Genomic DNA, 19,451 nt, shown 5'->3' with positions numbered 1-19,451 from the left:
ACTCCGGAAACTGAACCCTGGAGTCCGAGGGCTTCCAGCTCCCTCCACCTCTCCGCCGAGGAGGAGAGGGCCGGGTTGGCCCGGCCGCAGCCCTTCACCTGGACTTGAATCCGCTCCGGAGCCGGGAGAGTTCCTCTCTGCACCGGCGGAGCGTCGGGACGCGGGCGGGCCGGCGGGGGGGGCGGGGGGCGCCGGGCAGAGCGGGGCCAGGTGATGGGGGCGTGGCCGGGCTCATTAGCATACAGCTGACGCCCGCCGCGCCCACCTCTGGGCCACGCCCCCTCCCCCGCGGGGACCGCGCGCCTTCGGGCTGGCACGCGCCGCCGGCGGGGGAGGAGGGGGACAGAAGGGGACAGGCACGCGCTGCACACGCCCCCCGCCCCCCACCCCGCCCACCCCCCGCCACGAGGGAGGGAGACACCCACCAGGTGGAGGGAGGGAGGGAGGGCGCAGAGCCCTCGGACGCTTGGCCTCTCTCCAGGCGGCGAGCGGCCACCGGGAGGGTCCGAGCTCCCGCTGGCTTCCCTGCTGCGCCCGGGCGGCGCGGTGGGTGGGCGCTCGCGGGGGCGGGGAGGGAGGCCCGGTCAGGCACGGGCTCCAGAAGCTCCCTGAAGAAGCAGGAAACCGGAGTCCTGTAGCTCTGGTTTCGCTTTCCCGACATAAGTTCTCTTTACCTGCAGCAGGTGACTAGCGCGGGCTGCGGGCGCCGTGCACCCGAGGACTCTCCCCCGTGTCTCCGCCCCCACTCCCGTCCCGGAATCGCCCGCTCCGCTCCCGTCCCGTTCACCCCGGCCCTCCTCTCATCCACCCCGGCCCTCCTCCCATCCACCCCGGCCCTCCTCCCTTCCACCCGGCCCTCTTCCCACTCTCCCCCTGCCCGGGCTCCGCGCTGAGCTCCGCGGCGGCGGAGGCCGGTCTCCCGGCACGCGCGGAGCTGGGGGACCCAAGGGCTGCGAGCGGCGCGGATGGGCGGGGACCTGAGCCTGAGTGGCTGGCGGGGAGGGGGAACGGCGGGGGCGGAGGCCCCCTCCCGGCGGCGCTGAGGCTGTAGCGGCGAGAGGCCGGGAGGGGAGGGGAGAGTGACAGGCAGCGAGGAGAGGAGCCAATGTATATAAGGAAGGCTCCCGGGCGCGCAGGTTTCAGTAGCGGCGCTGAGCGCGGCTGGGATCCCGAGGCCGGGAGCGGCAGCAGCTCCCTCCGCCTCCGTGCAGCGCGCCCGGGCACCCGCCGGCCTGCAGCCCCGGGATCAGCCGGAGGACACCTCCTCAGCGCGGCCGCCGCCCCGCCGCCCTCACCTGGATTACCTCCCGCGGCGATCTGAGCGGACCTAGCGGGGAGCCGCGGCGGCTGGGAGCCTCGGAGCGGAGCCTGGCTTCTCAGAGACTCCTCCGCGGGGGGACGCACGGGGAGGCGGCGTCCCGGACCGAGCCAGCTTCAGGGCGGGCGGGCGGAGAGAGCGACGCCCCGGGGAATGGCAGCCGCCTCCAGTAGCGCGTCTGGCTGGGCGCTACTGTTGCTGGTGGCACTTTGTCCGCAGGTAACGTCCCGCGCCCCCTCCGCCCCCTCCCGCCGCGCTCCGCGTCCGCCGAGCTGACGCCCCCTCCCCGGTCCCTGTGCGCAGCGCGCGGCCGGCTCCGGCGTCTTCCAGCTGCAGCTGCAGGAGTTCTCCAACCAGCGCGGCGTGCTGGCCAGCGGGCTGCCCTGCGAGCCCGGCTGCCGCACCTTCTTCCGCGTCTGCCTCAAGCACTTCCAAGCCGTCGTCTCGCCGGGGCCTTGCACCTTCGGCAGCGTCTCCACACCTGTGCTGGGCACCAACTCCTTCGTGGTCGGGGACGACAGCAGCGGCGGCGGACGCAACCCTCTCCAGTTGCCTTTCAACTTCACCTGGCCGGTGAGCACAGCCTGGGCGCGCTGGGAGGTCCCGAAAACCCAGAGAAGCGAGGGGGTGGGGAGATCCCTGGTACCAAAGCCTTCTCCCCAGATGTCCTTGCTCTCCCACAAAACAAAACCAGGGGCGTTCTCTTCTGATCCTTTCTTTCGACTCCCCCCACCCCACCCCACCCCATCCTTGGAAAGGCTCTCCCCAGTCTCCCTTCCCCACTTCTACGCCCTCTCTCCGCCCAGTTCTTGGGATGTGGTTGCTATCACCCCCGTGCGCCCCCCGCCTCCGAAAGGCCCTCGTGTGCATTCCCCCATCCTGCAGCCCTCCTCCCGCCCGGGGCGCTCCTCTCGCCTTTCGTGCTCGCGCGCGAGGCGGTGCGCAGACCCGTTGGGTTGACCCGGGCGCAGTAACTGTATCCTGCAATTAAATTAATTAAACCGGCAGCAGCCACCAGGCACCCCACCACCCCCGTGCTCATCTCGCTATCTCTCTGTCTGCCTCTCCCCCTCCCCCTCCTCCCGGCTTCCCAGGGCACCTTCTCGCTCATCATCGAGGCTTGGCACGCGCCGGGAGAGGACCTGGGGCCAGGTGAGTAGCTCGCTCCGCCGCCACTGGGGGGCGACACGGCGCAGCGCCGAAAGGGTTAACGTGCCCGGCCAGGCAGGGGAAGTGCGGGGCGAGGGGGCGGGGGGCCGGACGCTGAGCTCGGCCGGGAGCTGCGCCCCGCGCTGGCCGCTCGGATTCCGCCCGCTGCCTGGACTCCGAGCACAATTGCGTTTCCTGCGGGTTATTTTTGGCGTGGGAACGCGGGGAGCACGGCGGTGAGAAAGGCCGAGGCTGCCAGCGCCGCTGACGGGCCCCTTCCTGTATTTTACACCTTTCGCGAATTCCGCTCCTTTGGAAAGGGAATAATGGCTTTGGGATGTTGTTCTGACACAGAGGAAAGGGATATTTCAGCAGCACAACAATTCTCACTTTGAAAAGGAAAAAGAAAAGCATTACCCACCTCTGAGGGCAGGACCCCCGCATGGGCACCCGGGGACCCCTGCTCCCCGGGTCCTCTCTTACACAGAGCTTTTCTTTCTGATTTTTTTTTTTAATTTTCCATTTTGACCTCTTTTCCTCTTTCCCTTGCCTATCTGCTTCCAGAACGCTAGGATATCTTAACATCCTTCTATTGTCCCCCTTTTGTTTTGTTTTTTTAATATTTTTAATTGATTTCAGAAGAGGAAGCGAGAGGGAGAGAGAGATAGAAACATCAATGAGGAGAGAGAATCATTGATGGGCTGCCTCCTGCACGCCCCTTACTGGGGATCAAGCCCTCAACTCGTGCAGGTGCCCTTGGCTGGAATTGAACCCGGGACCCTTCAGTCTGCAGGTTGTTCTCTGCCCACCCAGCCAGACTGGCTAGGGCTCTTGTCCCCCTTTTGAGTAGTGTCAGGCCCCCTGCCCATGCACACACACAGGGCAGCTAAGGAGAGGGCCTTTGGGTTCCTTTGGACTGTGCTTGCTGGCAGGTGGGGGTCATCTGGACAACTGGTTTGAACCAGCAGCTGCTGGCACCCGTGGGGACAGGCTGCCCTTCCTTGACCTGGCCCTCTGCCCCTTCAGAGGCCATGCCACCAAACGCGCTCATCAGCAAGATCACCATCCAGGGCTCCCTCGCGGTGGGCCAGAACTGGTTACTGGATGAGCAGACCGACCCTCTCCCGACAAGGCTGCGCTACTCGTACCGCGTCATCTGCAGCGACAACTACTACGGGGACAGCTGCTCACGCCTGTGCAAGAAGCGCAATGACCACTTCGGCCACTACGTGTGCCAGCCAGATGGCAGCCTGGCCTGTCTGCCGGGCTGGACTGGGGAGTACTGCGAACAGCGTAAGCAGCCAAGTTCTCTGCCGCTTGCCTGGGGGGGAGGGGGGGTTGAGCAAAAAAACAGACCAAACGGTGTCTTCTCCTCACTCGCTGGGCCTCGGGAACAGCTGGGGGTGCTTAGGACAGGTCTGAGCGCTCCTCCTGGTGGTGCCAAAGCCTGTGAGGATCTCATTAGTGCATCGCATCCAGCCTGGCCTCTCCTTCCCTGTGTCACTGGTTCCTTTTCAGACACCGATGGGTCCTCTGAGAGGCCAGGAGTGGGGCGTGAGTCCAGGAGAGCTGGGGGCATCCCCCAAGGCCAGGATAGGGGGAGAGGGCGTCAGGGGCCTTGGCATCCCACCCTCACCCAGCGCTGTTCTCTTTCCTCAGCCGTCTGCCTTTCTGGCTGCCATGAACAGAACGGCTACTGCAGCAAGCCGGGGGAGTGCACGTGAGTAGGGGACAGGAAGTGGGCCAGGGACATCCCTGGGCCAGGCCGCCAGCTCACCTCAGCTTTCCTTTTGTTTCACAGCTGCCGCCCGGGCTGGCAGGGCCGGCTGTGCACCGAATGCATCCCCCACCACGGCTGCAGCCACGGCACTTGCACCACCCCCTGGCAATGCACCTGTGAGGAGGGCTGGGGCGGCCTGTTCTGTGACCAGGGTGAGTGGGGGCAAAGAGAGGGTGCAGAGGGGGTGGGAGAGATGGGCAAGGGGGGGGAACAGAGGTATCACCTGGGCCCTTCTTACGGGTGACCGCCGAGCTGGCTTTCCCTTATCCTTCCGGGAGCTTGGGGCTCTCACAGATCTTCACAACCAGCCTAGAATAAGATGGGGGTGCTTCTCATCCGCTGCTGAGGCGGCAGGGTGGCTGGAGAAGCCAAGAGGGTGACAACTGATGGCGTGGAGGTTGCACTCACACATCCTAGTAAGGCCATGCCCTGGCGGGTGTGGCTCAGGTGGGTGAGCGTGGTCCCAAGCGCAAGAGGTCAAAGTCAGGGCACATGATCAGGTTGTGGACTCGATCCCCAGTACGGGGGCGTTCAGGAGGCAGACCATCCAGGTTCCTCTTTCATGGAGGTTTCTGTTTCCCTCCCTCTCCTTTCTCCTCTCTCTCAAATCAACAAAAACATTTAAAAAAAAAAATTCTAGTAAGGCCAGATAGAGAGAGGGATGCTGGGCTTAGTTCCTCCTTCGACCTCAGTTACCTATTAACCCCCTAAGTGTTTGCTTACCTGCCGGGGCTGTTTGAGCAGTTCTCCCCTACACAGCTGTCTGGTGAGGTGTGCCCACCAGCTGCCTGAGGCCGTGTGAGCGGGCCCCTGGGCGGAGTGGCATCTAACTGACTCTGCAGTGTGGGCAGGAACAGTCGCCCTTGTTCATCCTCGGTTGCACTTGCCAGGCAGCTGCCCGAGCCCACACTGCCTCTTCCTGGTGTTTGGCGGGTCCGGCCGCTCCTCAGGCCGCGCTGGGGTCTGCCAGCTCCAACTATGGAGGAGGGATCCTTTATCTCTTTCATCCTGGGAGCCAGCTGCAGCATGTGCCTCCCGTTTTCAGGGGCAAATGGGGTGGCTGCTGCCATGGAAACACCAGCACAAGTCTGGGTAGGGTGGGCAGCGGGCTTGCCAGGAAAGAATTTGCCCAGGCCCTGCCTCGCTGGCAGCAGGGCTCAGAATTCAGCCCCTGTATTCTTTGTGGGCGTATTGCTTTCTACCCCTCCCCGCAAACACACACACACACACACACACACACACACACACACACAAGCGTGTTCTCTCTCCTCTGCCCACATTTGCTCACAGGTGACACAGTCATATACTCATCACATGCAAATACAGCCCTCACAGTCCCAATATTTGTTCTGTCTGGTTCTCCCTCCCTGTCCTTCCCAAATAGGAAAACAAACACTTACATTTCAAAATACCCTCCTAATGAATTCCCCTTTAAAAAAAAATGTCGTCACTCCTTACGGTGGCTCTCTACCATCTCCACCTGTTCGAGTGGCTTCTCTCAGCCTCCCCTCCTCCACGAAGCCTTTTCTGCCTTCCTCCTAAACACGTGGCCGTGCCGTCCACTCCTCTTCCTCGCCTACCTTCTCCCCTGCCTGCCGGTGTCTGTGAGCTCACCTGGCAGGCGGCTGTCACCTGTGTTTTTCAACGTTGACTGGTTGCACTGGCCACGTATGCGTCCAGGTGCTTCAATACAGGACTCATTTGGGGAGGAGGAAGGGTGTTGGGGCCCCGAACACTGAGTCGGGGCCTCGGGGCCAAACCCAGGCAGTGAACGCACACTGCGAGCAGCCCGCAGGTGGGGATGATTCCCGGCTCTGCTCAGCTGGCCGGCTCCTGTCTCTGCAGATCTCAACTACTGCACCCACCACTCCCCCTGCAAGAACGGGGCCACCTGCTCCAACAGCGGGCAGCGGAGCTACACCTGCACCTGCCGCCCCGGCTACACCGGCGTGGACTGTGAGCTGAAGCTCAGCGAGTGTGACGGCAACCCCTGTCGCAACGGAGGCAGCTGCAAGGTGAGGCCCAGGCTGGCGCAGGGGGTCTGGCCGGGTGGTTCCTGGGCCTTCTCGCTCCAGGCGGCCACAGGCAGGCCCTGGGGGCATGCGGGAGCTAACCCCCCGGCCGCACACCCCTGCCCCAGCGCCTGACCTCCGCCCTTCTTCCTGGCGTCTCTCCAGGACCAGGAGGACGGCTACCGCTGCGTGTGCCCCCCGGGCTACTTCGGCGCGCACTGTGAGACCAGCAGCTTGAGCTGCGCCAACTCCCCGTGCTTCAACGGGGGCTCCTGCCGGGAGCGCAGCCAGGGCACCAGCTACGCCTGCGAGTGCCCTCCCGACTTCACGGGCTCCAACTGCGAGAAGAAAGTGGACAGGTGTACCAGCAACCCGTGTGCCAACGGTGCGTCCTGCTGTCTTGCTAACCCGCCCTGGGGACCGGAGAGCCTTCTGGCGAGGGAGAGGCAGGAGAGGAGAGAGGCCTTGTCTGTCACCCAGGCGGGCTGACCTGGGCCCCCTTCTGCTCTGGGCGGTGACGAGCTTGCTGGGTCAGCTGGGAAGCTTTGGAAGAGGAGCAGGTTAGCAGTGGGTGCGGACCTTAGGAGCAGGAGCGGTGTATATCCTGAGTGGCTTCTATTCCTCTTCCCATCGGAGTCCTGTCCCTGCCACTCCAGTGGGGTGGCCTCTCTCCCCCCTCAGGAAGCCCTGGGCTAGAGAAAGGGACGTTGGAGGCCGCCTGTCCTCCCCCAGGGGGGCTGGTGAGGCTGGGCCCTGCTGCTGAAGACCTCGCCTTGCCGCATGGCCGCGCGAGCCTGGGGTGGCACAAGGCTCCTGGAACGGTCAGCATCTTTGGGGATGCACAGCATGCTGGGTATCTGTCTCCTTGGCCTCCCGGTGACTTTGCTGAGGCCGGTGGCCGCACTGTGCCCGGGGAAGCCCCGGGAGCCGGAAAGGAGCTGGGAGGGCTGCGATGGCGTCTGCTGTCCAGCTAGTCACTCAGCGAATCCCTGGAGCCGCGGTTTCTCCGTCACTGGATGGGAAATACAATGCCTGGCCTCTGCCTTCCGGGGCTGTGAGGATTAGATGAAACAGTGACACTTACATTTGTTTGAACATTCACTATGCACCAGGCATGTGCTCCTGCCCTCAGGCATCATCCCCCCTCACCCTCAGGGATCTCCCCTGGAGGGGACAGCATGGGACTCCAATTTAACACACAAGGAGAGCGAGGCTTAGGGAAAGGTAAAGCAGCAGGTGCCAGACCCACAGCTAGAGGCAGCTAAGGTTCAGGCCCCCGCTCATCCGGCCGACTCTTCCGTAAAGCTCCGGGAGATGCTGGTGGTGTCTATACCTGAGCCCACGAAGGCGCAGCAGCCAGGGTCCCCTCGGCTCCGGCCTCAGACCCTCCGCGCAGGGTCCCCGGGCGCCGGAGCTGCGACTGGGGCAGAAGGACGCGAGCTCGCTCGCTCGCTCGCTCCACCAGCGGGCTCGCAAGCCGCGGCCGCTCGCTGACCTGTGCCCGTGTGTGCCCACAGGGGGCCAGTGCCTGAACCGAGACCCCGCCCGCCTGTGCCGCTGCCGCCCCGGGTTCACGGGCACCCACTGCGAGCTCCGCATCAGCGACTGCGCCCGCAGCCCCTGTGCCCACGGCGGCACCTGCCAGGACCTGAAGAATGGGCTGGTGTGTGCGTGCCCCGCCGGCTTCTCCGGCCGGCTGTGCGAGGTGCGCCCGCCCGGCGCCCACGCCTGCGCCTCGGGACCCTGCCTCAACGGGGCCACCTGCTACCCCGGCCGCACCCCCGACAGCTTCGTCTGCAACTGTGCCTACGGCTTCGCGGGCGGCCGCTGCGAGTTCCCTGTGAGCGTGCCACCCAGCTTCCCCTGGGTGGCCGTCTCCCTGGGCGCGGGGCTGGTGCTGGTGCTGGTGCTGCTGGGCATGGTGGCGGTGGCCGCGCGGCAGCTGCGCCGGCGGCCGGACGGCGGAGGCAGGGAGGCCATGAACAACGTGTCGGACTTCCAGAAGGACAACCTGATCCCCGCCGCCCAGCTCAAGAACACCAACCAGAAGAAGGAGCTGGAAGTGGACTGTGGCCTGGACAAGTCCAACTGTGGCAAACAGCAGAACCACACGTTGGACTGCAATCTGGCCCCAGGACCCCTGGGGCGGGGGACGCTGCTGGGGAAGTATTCCCACAGCGACAAGAGCTTAGGGGAGAAGGCGCCCCTGCGGTTACACAGGTGAGAGCGCCTGCAGGCGGGGCCTGGCCACGGAGCCGAGGGGTCCCGCTGGGCCCCCTCAGGCACCAGGCCCCTGACGGCTCTTTAGCAAATGGGGCTTTGCTACCGATTTTCCAACAGAAGTTCCGCCAGGGGTCTTTGTCCCACTCATGCATGCATTCATGCATTCATTCATTCATTCACAAGGTCAGGTGCCCACACTGTGTCTCTTGGGACTTCCGGCTTTCTCTCATGGCTTGCCTCTAGCGGCAGTGCTGGCCTTCGCCAGGCCTGGACCCTCGGATAAGACCTGTGCCCCGTGGCTCCTTAGGGGCCTGTTCCTGCCTGCCCCCCGGCTAATGTTGGGCGTCCCCAGTCCCTGTGTCTTCTCCTGCCAGTGCCCTTTGGCTCTCCAGGGTCTGGGTTAGTGCCCCCCCCCCCGCCCTCTCCCCACACCTCCCTCAGCGACCTGTCTTGTGTTCCCTCAGTGAAAAGCCGGAGTGTCGGATATCAGCGATATGCTCCCCCAGGGACTCCATGTATCAGTCCGTGTGTTTGATATCAGAGGAGAGGAACGAATGTGTCATTGCCACCGAGGTGAGTGCGGGGCTCGCATGCCCCTCCCGCCTGGCCCTGCCTGCCTTCGGGGCTGGGACAGTGGCCTGGGCACCCTTGACCTCGGGGCCCCTCTGGGTGGGTCAGGACCCTTTGGGAGGCCAGGCTCCGTGGCTCTTGCGTCCCTGCTCGTCTCCTCGCAACAGCGGGTGTGAAACAGGAGCCGGGCCGGTGAGCCCTGCCTGGTCTCTTCCCACTGTGAGCGCGGGGCTGGCGGCCATGGCACCCGGCCAGCTCCCGGGCGCTGCTTCCCAGCTGCCGGCGGGCGAGGTGGCTGCCTGTGCCTCCTGCCCCTTCTCCCTGGCCTCCTCCAGTGGCCCACTCACGAGCACAGGCTCCCGGGCATGTGCCTGTGCTGGGACAGGAGATCAGGGGCTGCCCTACCTCCCCTTCACCCCATCCGCCCTGTTGGCTTCTCCCAGGGAGGCCCAGGGTGGCCACGGAGGGAGGGCTTTGTGCGCCAGGTAACCCACTCTCCCACCCTCCCCGTGCTCCCCAGGTATAAGGAGAAGCCTCCCAGGACATCCCAGCTTCGCCCAGCGGCTGGACCTTCCTTCTGCATTGTTTACATTGCATCCTGGATGGGACATTTTTAATATGCAACGTGCTGCTCTCAGGAGGAAGACGGAATGGCATGAACTGGACAGACTGTGCACTTGCCAAGAGATGCAGTACCTTCCGCACCGTTGGGTGTCTGTCTGGCATCAGATTGGCAGCCGCACAGCCAGGGGAACGGAGAGGAGGAGGGGTGCCAGCCGCGGCCCTCAGAGGGCTCCTTTGGAGTCCGGCCTGTGTTCCAGGGCGAGTGGCAGTGGTCCTGCAGGGCCTGGAGCCGCCGCTGCCTCCGCTGGCATCTGTGTTTCCAAAAGTGCCTTTGGCTCGGGCTCCGTGGTGACAGCTGGGTCCGGATCAGAGAGGAGAGAGGAGGCCGGTCAGGGCAGGGCCGTCCGTGGGCCAGGAAACCACCGGGTGTGGCTGTTGGCAGGGGTTGCCCTGCAGGTGAGGTGAGCACCCAAAGTGGGAGGAGCACTTTCTGCCCACGTGCCTCCAACTGCTGCGTCTGGGCCTTCTTCAGAACACCACCCAGCCCCTCCCTGGGCCAGGCCCACTGGGCACGAACGCGGGTAAGCCTGCCTGGCTTCTGCAGCCTCTGGCTTTGGGTGCCTCTGGGCTCCTGGGAGCAGACAGGTGGAGGGCCAGCCAGGGGTGCCAGGCCCAACGAGGGAGCTCAGGGCGGTGATGCTGGAAATGCCAGGAGGGAGAAATCGGGCTGTCATCACCCAGGCCCTTTCCTCCCTCAGGCCCATTCCTATGGCCTGGAGCCTGAGCTCTCCCCATGCCCACTACTGCCCCTAGTGGATCTTCAGAAATCAATAATATGAGTTTTTATTTTGTTTGTTTTTTTTGTAGTTTATTTTGGAGTCTAGTATTTCGATAATTTAAGAACCAGAAGCACTGACATTTCTACATTTTATAACATTATTTTGTATATAATGTGTATTTATAATATGGAACAGATGTGTATAGGAGTTTATTACTTCTCGGGTCCTGTCTTTGTGATGGCAGAGTGGGAATCCTGTCCCCAGCCTCTGACTCCCCTCCCCGTACTGCGGCCAGTGGTATACACTCAGAGTGTCCGCGGGGCCCTCTGCACACACTGGGGCCTGGCCCGCCGTGCTCCAGGCCTGCTCCCCTCCCAGGCCTCGCCCATCCAGTCCCCAGCCTCGGCCGCCTTCCCTGCCTGGCGGCTGGAGGCTCCCTGTGGCCCTCCGTCCTCCTTGTGCTCCCAGCCCTCCTCGGGTGATGTGCCCTCTGACCTAAATCTGTCCCCCTCTCCTCTCAAGTCGGAAAGAGCTCATGGGCTCCAAAGTCGGCCTGGGGGGTACAGGCGTTTGGGGGAAGAGGACAGTCCTGCCTGTTTCCGTCTTTCTGAAAGGATTCCGTGGTTGGGGAATGGAGGCTGCCGAGGCGGGCTTTCAGGGGGACTGGCACCCGCTCTTCCTCTCCGCCCCAGCGGGCGCCGGTCCGGGGGGAGGGGAGCTTTGCCTTGGCCTGTCCTCCTTGCAGCTGGACAAGAGCTGAGTCTGGGCACCTGGGCAGCAGGGAGGGGAGGAGGAGGGGAGGGCGGCCTTCCTGAGTCCAGGTTTCTCTGGCCAAGACACTAATGAGGGAACTGCCAGGCTCAACTTTAATATATTTTATTTATTTTTTTACAGAGAGGAAGGGAGAGGGATAGAGAGCTAGAAATGTCAATGAGAGAGAAACATCGACCAGCTGCCTCTTGCACACCCCCTACTGGGGATGTGCCCGCAACCAATGTACAAGCCCTTGCCCGGAATCGAACCCGGGACCTTTCAGTCCGCAGGCCGACGCTCTACCCACGGAGCCAAACCCGCTTCGGCCAGTCTCAACTTTATGCCTCGTTTCCTCTCAGGTGCAGAACGGTCCTAGGCTGCCACAGGCCTCTTTTTACAGCCCAGACATAGCCCACGGAGAGCAAATGATGGGGGGGCGGGGGAGAGCCACTGACAGAAAGCTGAGCAGATGCTCCCAGCGCCCAGCCTGTCCGCAGGAAGGCAAAACAGACCCTCCAGAAGCTCCCAGTGGAGTCGCCGTGTATGCAGTGCTATTCGCCTCCCTTTCCCTCTTTCCCCTGCCACACACACAGCTCGCCCGCCCCTAATCTGGGCGCCTACGCCAGAGCCCAGGGAGCCAGAGCCCGGCTCATCCCACTGCCCACACGCACAGGCTCCACGCCTCCCTCGCTGGTCCCTGTTCCCTCGCTGCACACACAGGGTATCAAACAGGAAAGCATTCAGGGAACCGTTCCCACAGCCTGAGCCGGCAGCGGGGGGAAGAACAACACGACCTCACTCTTCCTGCCCAAAATGAAACAGGAAAGCGGCTCCCGGACCCTGGGGGCGGGGGAAACTGGGCTGGACACGCAGGCCAGATGACGAGGCTCCCATGTGGGGGACAGGTAGGACACCCGCAGGCCTGCACGTCCACACCGCGAGGCCGTGCTGGGCGGCACGAGCTGCCAGCGCCCCCGAGCCCTGGACAGGCGCTGGCCGGCTGACCCTCTCCGGCTCTGCTACCCTAGACCCGTCGTCGGCAAACTCATTAGTCAACAGCACAACGACCGAGATTTCTTTTGAGGGTCACATTTTTTACACTTAAACTTCTTCGAACGCCGCTTCTTCAACACAGACTCGCCCAGGCCGTGGTATTCTGTGGAAGAGCCACACTCAAGGGGCCAAAGAGCCGCAGTTTTGTCGGCCACGTCCCTGGACAGAGCTGGGAGAGCCCACCACACCAGCTTTCTGGGGAAAGCGGTCTGGGCGGCTCCAGCTTGCAGCTCATGCCGGCCTCTGCCGCTGTGGACATGGCGGGAGCTGGGCCAGGCCCTCGGGCTGTGAACAGACCTCAGTGGAAGCCCCTCTCTCCCCAGGATTCCCAGGTCCCTTCCTGGGGGTGCAGCCCCTTCTCATAGGTAAGGCCCCAGAGACCCTCCTGATGGAGTGTCCAGGGGCACAGGAGGGCCCCCGGGCTTGGCGGGAGCTGGGCCAGGAGACGGCTGTAGGCTCACGGCGGAGTGCACGCTGGGTTTAGCCGTTGCCCATGTGCAGTCAGCACGGGTGTTTCACAAGAGAATCCAGAGCGTGGCAGTTCCTTAACCGCCTGGAGGCAGGCAGCCCTGCCCACGGGATAAGTCTGACCCCACAGTGACCTCCAGCTCTGAGGACAGCTGCTTTTCCAGGGCCAGTGGCTGGGAAACACCTGGATATCACTGCAGGGAGGTGAGTCAGGGAGACGCTGTGCAGAAGAAAAGAATGAATGTCTTTATCCTGCTTGCTCAGCCACGGTGCCCTCTGCTGCCACAGGGCACGGTCAGACCGGTCAGGGGTACAAGAAAGGAGTGGCTCCGACCTCCCCCCATTCCAGCTAAAGGAAGCCACTGGAGTAAACTAGGGCAGTATGGGTGCTCCACCCCTAACGGGGACCCCCGGGCTCCCCCCTCCCTGCAGCACCCCCGTCTCTGCGTGGGTCCCCAGGACCCGCGGCCCAACCCTCCTCACCCCCCACGGGGCGCCGCATTCCGGGAAAGGGGGGAAGTGATTCACTCCGGGCGCGATGACTGTCCCTTCCCGCGGGGAGGATGCGCCTGGGAGGTCCCGCCGGCCTCCCCTGGGCGGCCGCGCCCTCCCTCGCGTCCAGCTCCCGGTTCGACCCCGCGGCCCGGCGGATCCCTCCGGCCCGGAGGCGATCGGCGGCGGAAGAAGGCGGTGCGCGCGCGGGCCCTCCACCTGCCGCGGCCGCCCGCGCCCCGGAGGTCCGGCCCCCGCCCCCGCCCCCCGCGCTCTTTGTGCAGCTCCGCTTCCTGTTTGCGGCCGCGGACCGGGGCTCATTTCCCGGGCCGGGAAGCCGCCGAAGGCCGCCAGTTTCTCGCAGACTCCCCCGCCCTCTGGCTCCGCCTCCCGCACCCCCAATCCCGCTTCCCGCCGGCCCGGGAGCCGCTCACCCGCCGCCCGCGCTAGAGGGCGCTGCGGGCCGCCGGCCCCCCGGGCGGGGCCAGCCTGCTCGGCCCTGGGCCCGTGGAGCCAGCCAGGAGAGGGGCAGCTGGACACACATTCAGTTTTCTTTTCTTCTTCTTCTTCTTCTTCTTCTTCTTCTTCTTCTTCTTCTATCTTCTTCTTCTTCTTCTTCTTTCTTCTTCTTCTTTCTTCTTCTTCTTCTTCTTCTGTCTTCTTCTCTTCCTTCCTCTTCTTCTCTTCTTCTTCTTCTTCTTCGTCTTTCTTCTTCGTCTCTCTCTGTCTTGTTCTTCTTCGTCTTCTTCTTCTTTCTTCTTCTTCTTCTTCTTCTTCTTCTTCTTCTTCTTCTCTTCTTTCTTCTTACTTCTTCGTCTTTCGTTCTTTCTTCTCTCTTCTGATTCTTCTTCTTCTTGCTTCTTCGCTTCGTTCTTTCTTTCTTCTTTTCTCGTCTTCTTTCTTTCTTCTTTCGGTCTTCGTCTTTCTTCTTCTTTCTTCTTTTCTTCTTCTTCTCTTTCTTCTTTCCTTCTTCTTTTCTCTCTTCTTCTTCTTCTTCTTCTTTCTTCTTCTTCTTCTTTCTTTCTTCTTCTTTCTTTCTTCCGTCTCTCTCAGGATTCATCTAACTAGCCTCTCCTCCTCCCTCCCCTCCTGCCTAAGAGCTCTCACGCCTCTCCTCCGCCTCTAATTCCTCTTCTTCTCTTCCCTTCCCCTTCCCCTTCCCCTTCTCCTTCCCCTTCCCCTTCCCCTTCCCTCCTCCTCCTCCTCCTCCTCCTCCTCCTCCTCCTCCTCCTCCTTTTTTGTAAAAAATATTCTTAAGATTTCAAAGAGAAAGGGAGAGAGAAACATCAATGATAAGAGAGAATCATTGATCAGCCTCTCCTGCATGCCGCCTCCTGGGGATGGAGCCCGCAAGCCGGGCATGTGCCTTTGACCGAAACTGAATCGGGGACCCTTCAGTCCGCAGGCTGACGCTCTATCCACTGAGCCAGACCGGCTGGGCATGAATTCAGTTTTCCCCTGATGGTGCAGAGTTCCCTCCAGGCCCCGCACCCCAGCAGAGGGAATATACTGGAGAGAGCACAGTGGGAGGCTTTCCCCTAAATATGACTCAGTGTCCAGAGGCAAGGCTCTTTCGCATACTCTGACCTGGCACAGCGGCCAGCTCCCTCCCGCCTCCTGGGCCTGGCCGCAGTCTGCAGTCCACCTGCCTTCTCTCCTCCACCATCCTGAGTGGGAGGAGATGGGGATGGTGGACAGGGCACCGGGTTTGAGTCCAGAGGCTGAAGCTCCGTCATACCACCCATCATTGCCAGGTGACTTGGGACAAGTCCCTCCTTCATTCCGTCCACACTGAACCCCTTTATATGCCAGGCATTAGTGGTTAAATATGGTCACTGCCCAGGGACGCCAGCCATCTCTAGTTAATTATCTGTAACCTCTCAGAGGATGGTAACACATCTGGCACATTATGAGGCTGAAATGATTAGGGCAGTGGTCGGCAAACTGCAGCTCGCAAGCCATAGGTGGCTCTTTGGCCCCTTGAGTTTTAGCAAAGGCCAGCTTAGGAGTACCCTAATTAAGTTAATAACAATGTACCTACCTATAAAGTTTAAGTTTAAAAACTTTGGCTCTCAAAAGAAATTTCAATCGTTGTACTGTGGATATTTGGCTCTGTTGACTTATGAGTTTGCCGACCACTGACTAACTGTTAGGGTATGAAAATATTTGTGGCCCTGACCGGTTTGGCTCAGTGGGTAGAGCGTCGGCCTGCGGACTAAAAGGTCCCAGGTTCGATTCCGGTCAAAGGTATGTACCTTGGTTGCAGGCACATCCCCATGAAGGGGTGTGCAGGAGGCAGCTGAATCCGTGTCTCTCGCATCAATGTTTCTAACTCTCTATCCCTCTCCCTTCCTCTCTGTAAAAAACCAATGAAATATATTTTTTAAAAAGAAAATATTTGTGAGCAGCGAGTTCCCCCACTGAGTGGTTAAGTCTTCTCTAGCTATGCTAGCAAACCACAGGGTGGGGGTGGGCCAGGGAGGAGCTTGGAGCCTGGATGGATGGTCTCAGCAGGAGCCCTAGGACCACGGAGGCTGCTGGGATCCCAGGTTGCCTCCACCATTGCTTCCCTTTGTGCGCCTGTCTTTATGGAACACCACTACCGTGAGCATATTGGGAGGGTTTTCCTGGCTGTGGGAGGGACCGCAGGGCCCCAAGTCCTCGACAGCCTCCTTCCCTGGGATATCTGCCCCCTACCTGTGGCCCTGTTACCTGTCACGCCTTAGCTAAGATCCGGCTCTGCCTGCTTCCTTCATCCATACAGACCCTCTGAGGCCACAGCACAGGGTCCAAAAAGCCAACTGAGCCTACGGCCAGACACAAGGAAACTGGCACCTCAGGAATCTGGATTTAGCAACAGGTAGGCTCTGGGCCCAAGCCAGTCTGTGCTATGGCAGACGCAAAGCCCTGCCAGGCAGGGCCAGCCTGTCTGTCTCCTGTGAATTTTATCCTGGCTCAGGTTGGAGGAAAGGCAAGGCCTGGGGGTTGGCAAAGAGGCATATGCCACTTGGATTGCTGTCCCTTTTCCTCCGTGGCAGGCCTCTGGGCCAGGCCAGTATGCTAGGCCTGTATGTTCAGTGTCACCTCCATCAGTGACTGCCTGCGCTCAGCGTCCTCCTCAATCTCTCTGGATAAAAAGATCCAGTGCATGCTAGGATCGCCTTGCCACTCCCCATCAGCCCTTGGGGGGGGGGGGGTGCCCCAGCTGCTGTCATTTAGGGGGCTTCACTTTCTTGGCTGTCTGTGGGCCACCGAGTTTGCTTCCACAGTCATAATTCTCCAAATGGGCTGCTTTCCTGGAATTCTTTTCTTTCTTTCTTTAAAAAAAAAATACATTTTATTGATTTTTTTACAGAGAGGAAAGGAGAGGGATAGAGAGCTAGAAACATCGATGAGAGAGAAACATCGATCAGCTGCCTCCTGCACACCTCCCACTGGGAATGTGCCTGCAACCAAGGTACATGCCCTTGACCGGAATCGAACCCGGGACCCCTCAGTCCACAGGCTGATGCTCTATCCACTGAGCCAAACCAGTTTCGGCCTGGAATTCTTTTCTAAAGCCAGGTCCTGTCATGCAGCAGCATTTCCGTGGAGTTTGATGTCTGATTCTGACCCTATGGCTGTCCTCTCCACACCAGCCTTGTCCTGCCGCTGCAATGCTCCCTCCTTAGCCCAGCAGCTGGCCATTTCCTGCCCCCACACACCGCGCCTTCCTCTTTCCTCGGAATGGAAGCCAGGCCTCACGCATCATCCCAACCTTCTGCTGGAGCCCTGGCCCCTCCCCTCCCAGACAGAGTAGGCAGGAGGGCGGAGTAACTGGAGCCCTGGCCACAATAGGTACCTGGTCAGCATTACCTTCCTCCCTCCCTGAAAGGGACAAGTGGGCAGAGAGCCAGGTTTGCCCACCATCCTATGAACCCTTCTGCCAGGACAGGAGTGAATCTTACTGCCCCTGCTTTTGTGGGTGGGGAAACCAAGTAGCCTTTGCCCCTGGGTCCTGGGTTCAGCTGGCATAACCAGCAGAGCATGTCTTCTCCTCTCCCTCTCATGCGGTGGACTGTGTTCTCTCTCTTCCCATCTGTTTGCCAGAGTATTGGGGGGACCTGTGTCCTTCTTGCACATGGGCTAAGGCCTAAGGACTGGTGTATTTCTCAGAGGTCTGTGGGGAGTGTAGCCCTGCATAGATTGTGGGTTATTTATTCTCTTAATTAATTTATTGACTGATGGATGAATATTTTTGAGAGAGAGAGAAACATCTATTTGTTGTCCTACTTATTTATGTATTCATTGGTTGTTTCTTGAATATGCCCTGACCAGGGATTGAACCTACAACTTTGGCATATTTGGACAATGCTCTAACCAACTGAGCTATCCAGCCAGGACCAATTTATTTATTTTATTGATAGAATCCATCCCCTCAAGTATACACAGAAAACCTTTCTTTGCTCAAGCAACTATTCTATTTATTGCATCCTTGGGGGAGACTATCACCCATTCTGCCTCTTAAAAAACTCCTTTAGCCTAACTGGTGTGGCTCAGTGGTTGAGCATCAACCTATGAACTAGGAGGTCACGGTTTGATTCCTGGTCAAGGCCCATGAATCAGGCTCAACCCCCAGTGTGGAGTGTAAAGGAGGCAGCCAATCAATTATTCTCTCTCATCACTGATATTTCTATCTCTCTCTCTCCCTCTCCCTTCCTCTCTGAAATCAATAAAATATATACATATATATTAAAATACACACACTTCTTTAGTACCCTATTTGCTGGAACAATCTACGAATTGTATGGCAAGATTGAAGGATGAGATACTGGAAGTTTCCTCCACTGAATCAAACTTACCCTGATCACTTTCCTGAGCCACCCAATTCTTGCTGAGGAGTAGGGTAAAGGAAAACACCCTCTTCCTATACATTTCTTCTATTCTCAGTGCTCTACTATAGCAGGTCCTCAAGGTGTCATTTTGTTTGATGCTGTTTTAACTGATGAGAATAAAAATATAAATTCTTGGCTGGGCCACCATCTGTGTGGTTTCCATGTTCTCCCTATGTCTGCATGGGTTTTCTCCAGGTTCCCTGGTTTCCTTCCACATCCAAAAGATGTGCATGTGAGGTTAATTGGTGTGTCTAAATTGTCCCCAGTCTGAGTGGTGTGTGTGTGTGTGTGTGTGTGTGTGTGTGTGTAGGAGGGTGGTCCTTTGATGGAATTGGGTTCCCTGTCCAGGGTTGGGGCCCCCTTGCACTCTGAGCTGCTACAAGAGGCTCTGGACACTCCTGACCCTGCCACCTATCAATAAGTGGGTTGGAAAAACATCATCTTATTTGTTTTTGTAACCAGACAACCAAGGGGTCCAGGGTGCCTGTCACTACTTCAGCCAATTAAGCAGAGACAAGGTTGAATCATATGAGAATTTATTCCAGTAATGCCTGCTGTATGGGAGAGCAGCAGGTCATCCACAAAAATCTGCTCTGCCACTCCCTATAAGCCAGTTGTGGTTTTTTTTGTTTTGTTTTGTTTGTTTGTTTTAAAATATATTTTATTGATTTTTTTACAGAGAGGAAGGGAGAGGGATAGAGAACTAGAAACATCCATGAGAGAGAAACATCGACCAGCTGCCTCCTGCACAGCCCCTACAGGGGATATGCCTACAATCAAGGTATATGCCCTGGACCGGAATCGAACCCGGGACCTTCCAGTCCGCAGGCCGATACTCTATCCACTGAGCCAAACCGGTTCCGGCTATAAGCCAGTTGTTAATATTGGGTAGAAGGACAAAGATTATGTGGGAAAGTAGGAATTACAAGCATGGGAAAATAGGCACAGTATAATCATTACAGATTACATCCCATGCGGGCTGGGTAGGGGGGTCACAGAGGGTGGGCGCCCCAGAACAAGATTAGAGGCAATAGGGGCTTTGGGCTATAAATAGTGGGTGCCTCTAGGACTAGACTATTTCAGCCACGAGGTTGTAAATCTTACCATAATGATAGGTAGTTCTCAGGAAAGGAGGATGGACTGCATTCCTATACTAGCTCCCATGTCCCAGGTATACAGCTCTTAGCCAGGTTAGAATGCACTTTCGCTAATCAAATTAGAGCCATCATGGTTAACAGAGCATGATGAATATTTCTTATAATTGTAGGTGGTCCCCAATATTCCATTTCTGCCACTAACATTCCCCACTGCTTTTTCTATCATCTCAAATCTATGAGATTAGTCTTAGATAAGAAATCTCATCCTGCTGAACTGAATTTGCTTCTGCCTGGAAGGAGAGTGAGTCACATTAAATAT

General features: G+C 59.5%; 1 protein-coding gene and 1 long non-coding RNA gene across 2 annotated transcripts; both read left to right on the top strand.

Moving 5' to 3' along the window:
• The first annotated feature begins 852 nt into the window (after positions 1–852).
• Positions 853–10,610, top strand: DLL4 (delta like canonical Notch ligand 4). Its single transcript, XM_036445524.2, has 11 exons — positions 853–1,537; positions 1,622–1,891; positions 2,413–2,470; positions 3,494–3,760; positions 4,127–4,187; positions 4,269–4,399; positions 6,093–6,262; positions 6,425–6,644; positions 7,777–8,479; positions 8,947–9,055; positions 9,573–10,610. Exons 1-11 carry the CDS (start codon positions 1,472–1,474, stop codon positions 9,576–9,578), a joined length of 2,061 nt encoding a protein of 686 aa, XP_036301417.1. The 5' UTR covers positions 853–1,471; the 3' UTR covers positions 9,579–10,610.
• Positions 10,611–14,504: 3,894 nt separating this feature from the next.
• On the top strand, positions 14,505–15,748 carry LOC118723446. Its single transcript, XR_004989260.2, has 2 exons — positions 14,505–15,096; positions 15,553–15,748. It is a non-coding gene; the product is annotated as an uncharacterized LOC118723446 (long non-coding RNA).
• The last annotated feature ends 3,703 nt before the right edge of the window (positions 15,749–19,451 follow it).

Source organism: Pipistrellus kuhlii, unplaced genomic scaffold, assembly GCF_014108245.1.
Source record: "Pipistrellus kuhlii isolate mPipKuh1 unplaced genomic scaffold, mPipKuh1.p scaffold_m20_p_1, whole genome shotgun sequence".
Taxonomy (NCBI): Eukaryota; Metazoa; Chordata; class Mammalia; order Chiroptera; family Vespertilionidae; genus Pipistrellus; species Pipistrellus kuhlii.
This window is presented reverse-complemented; position numbering and strand designations above follow the sequence as displayed.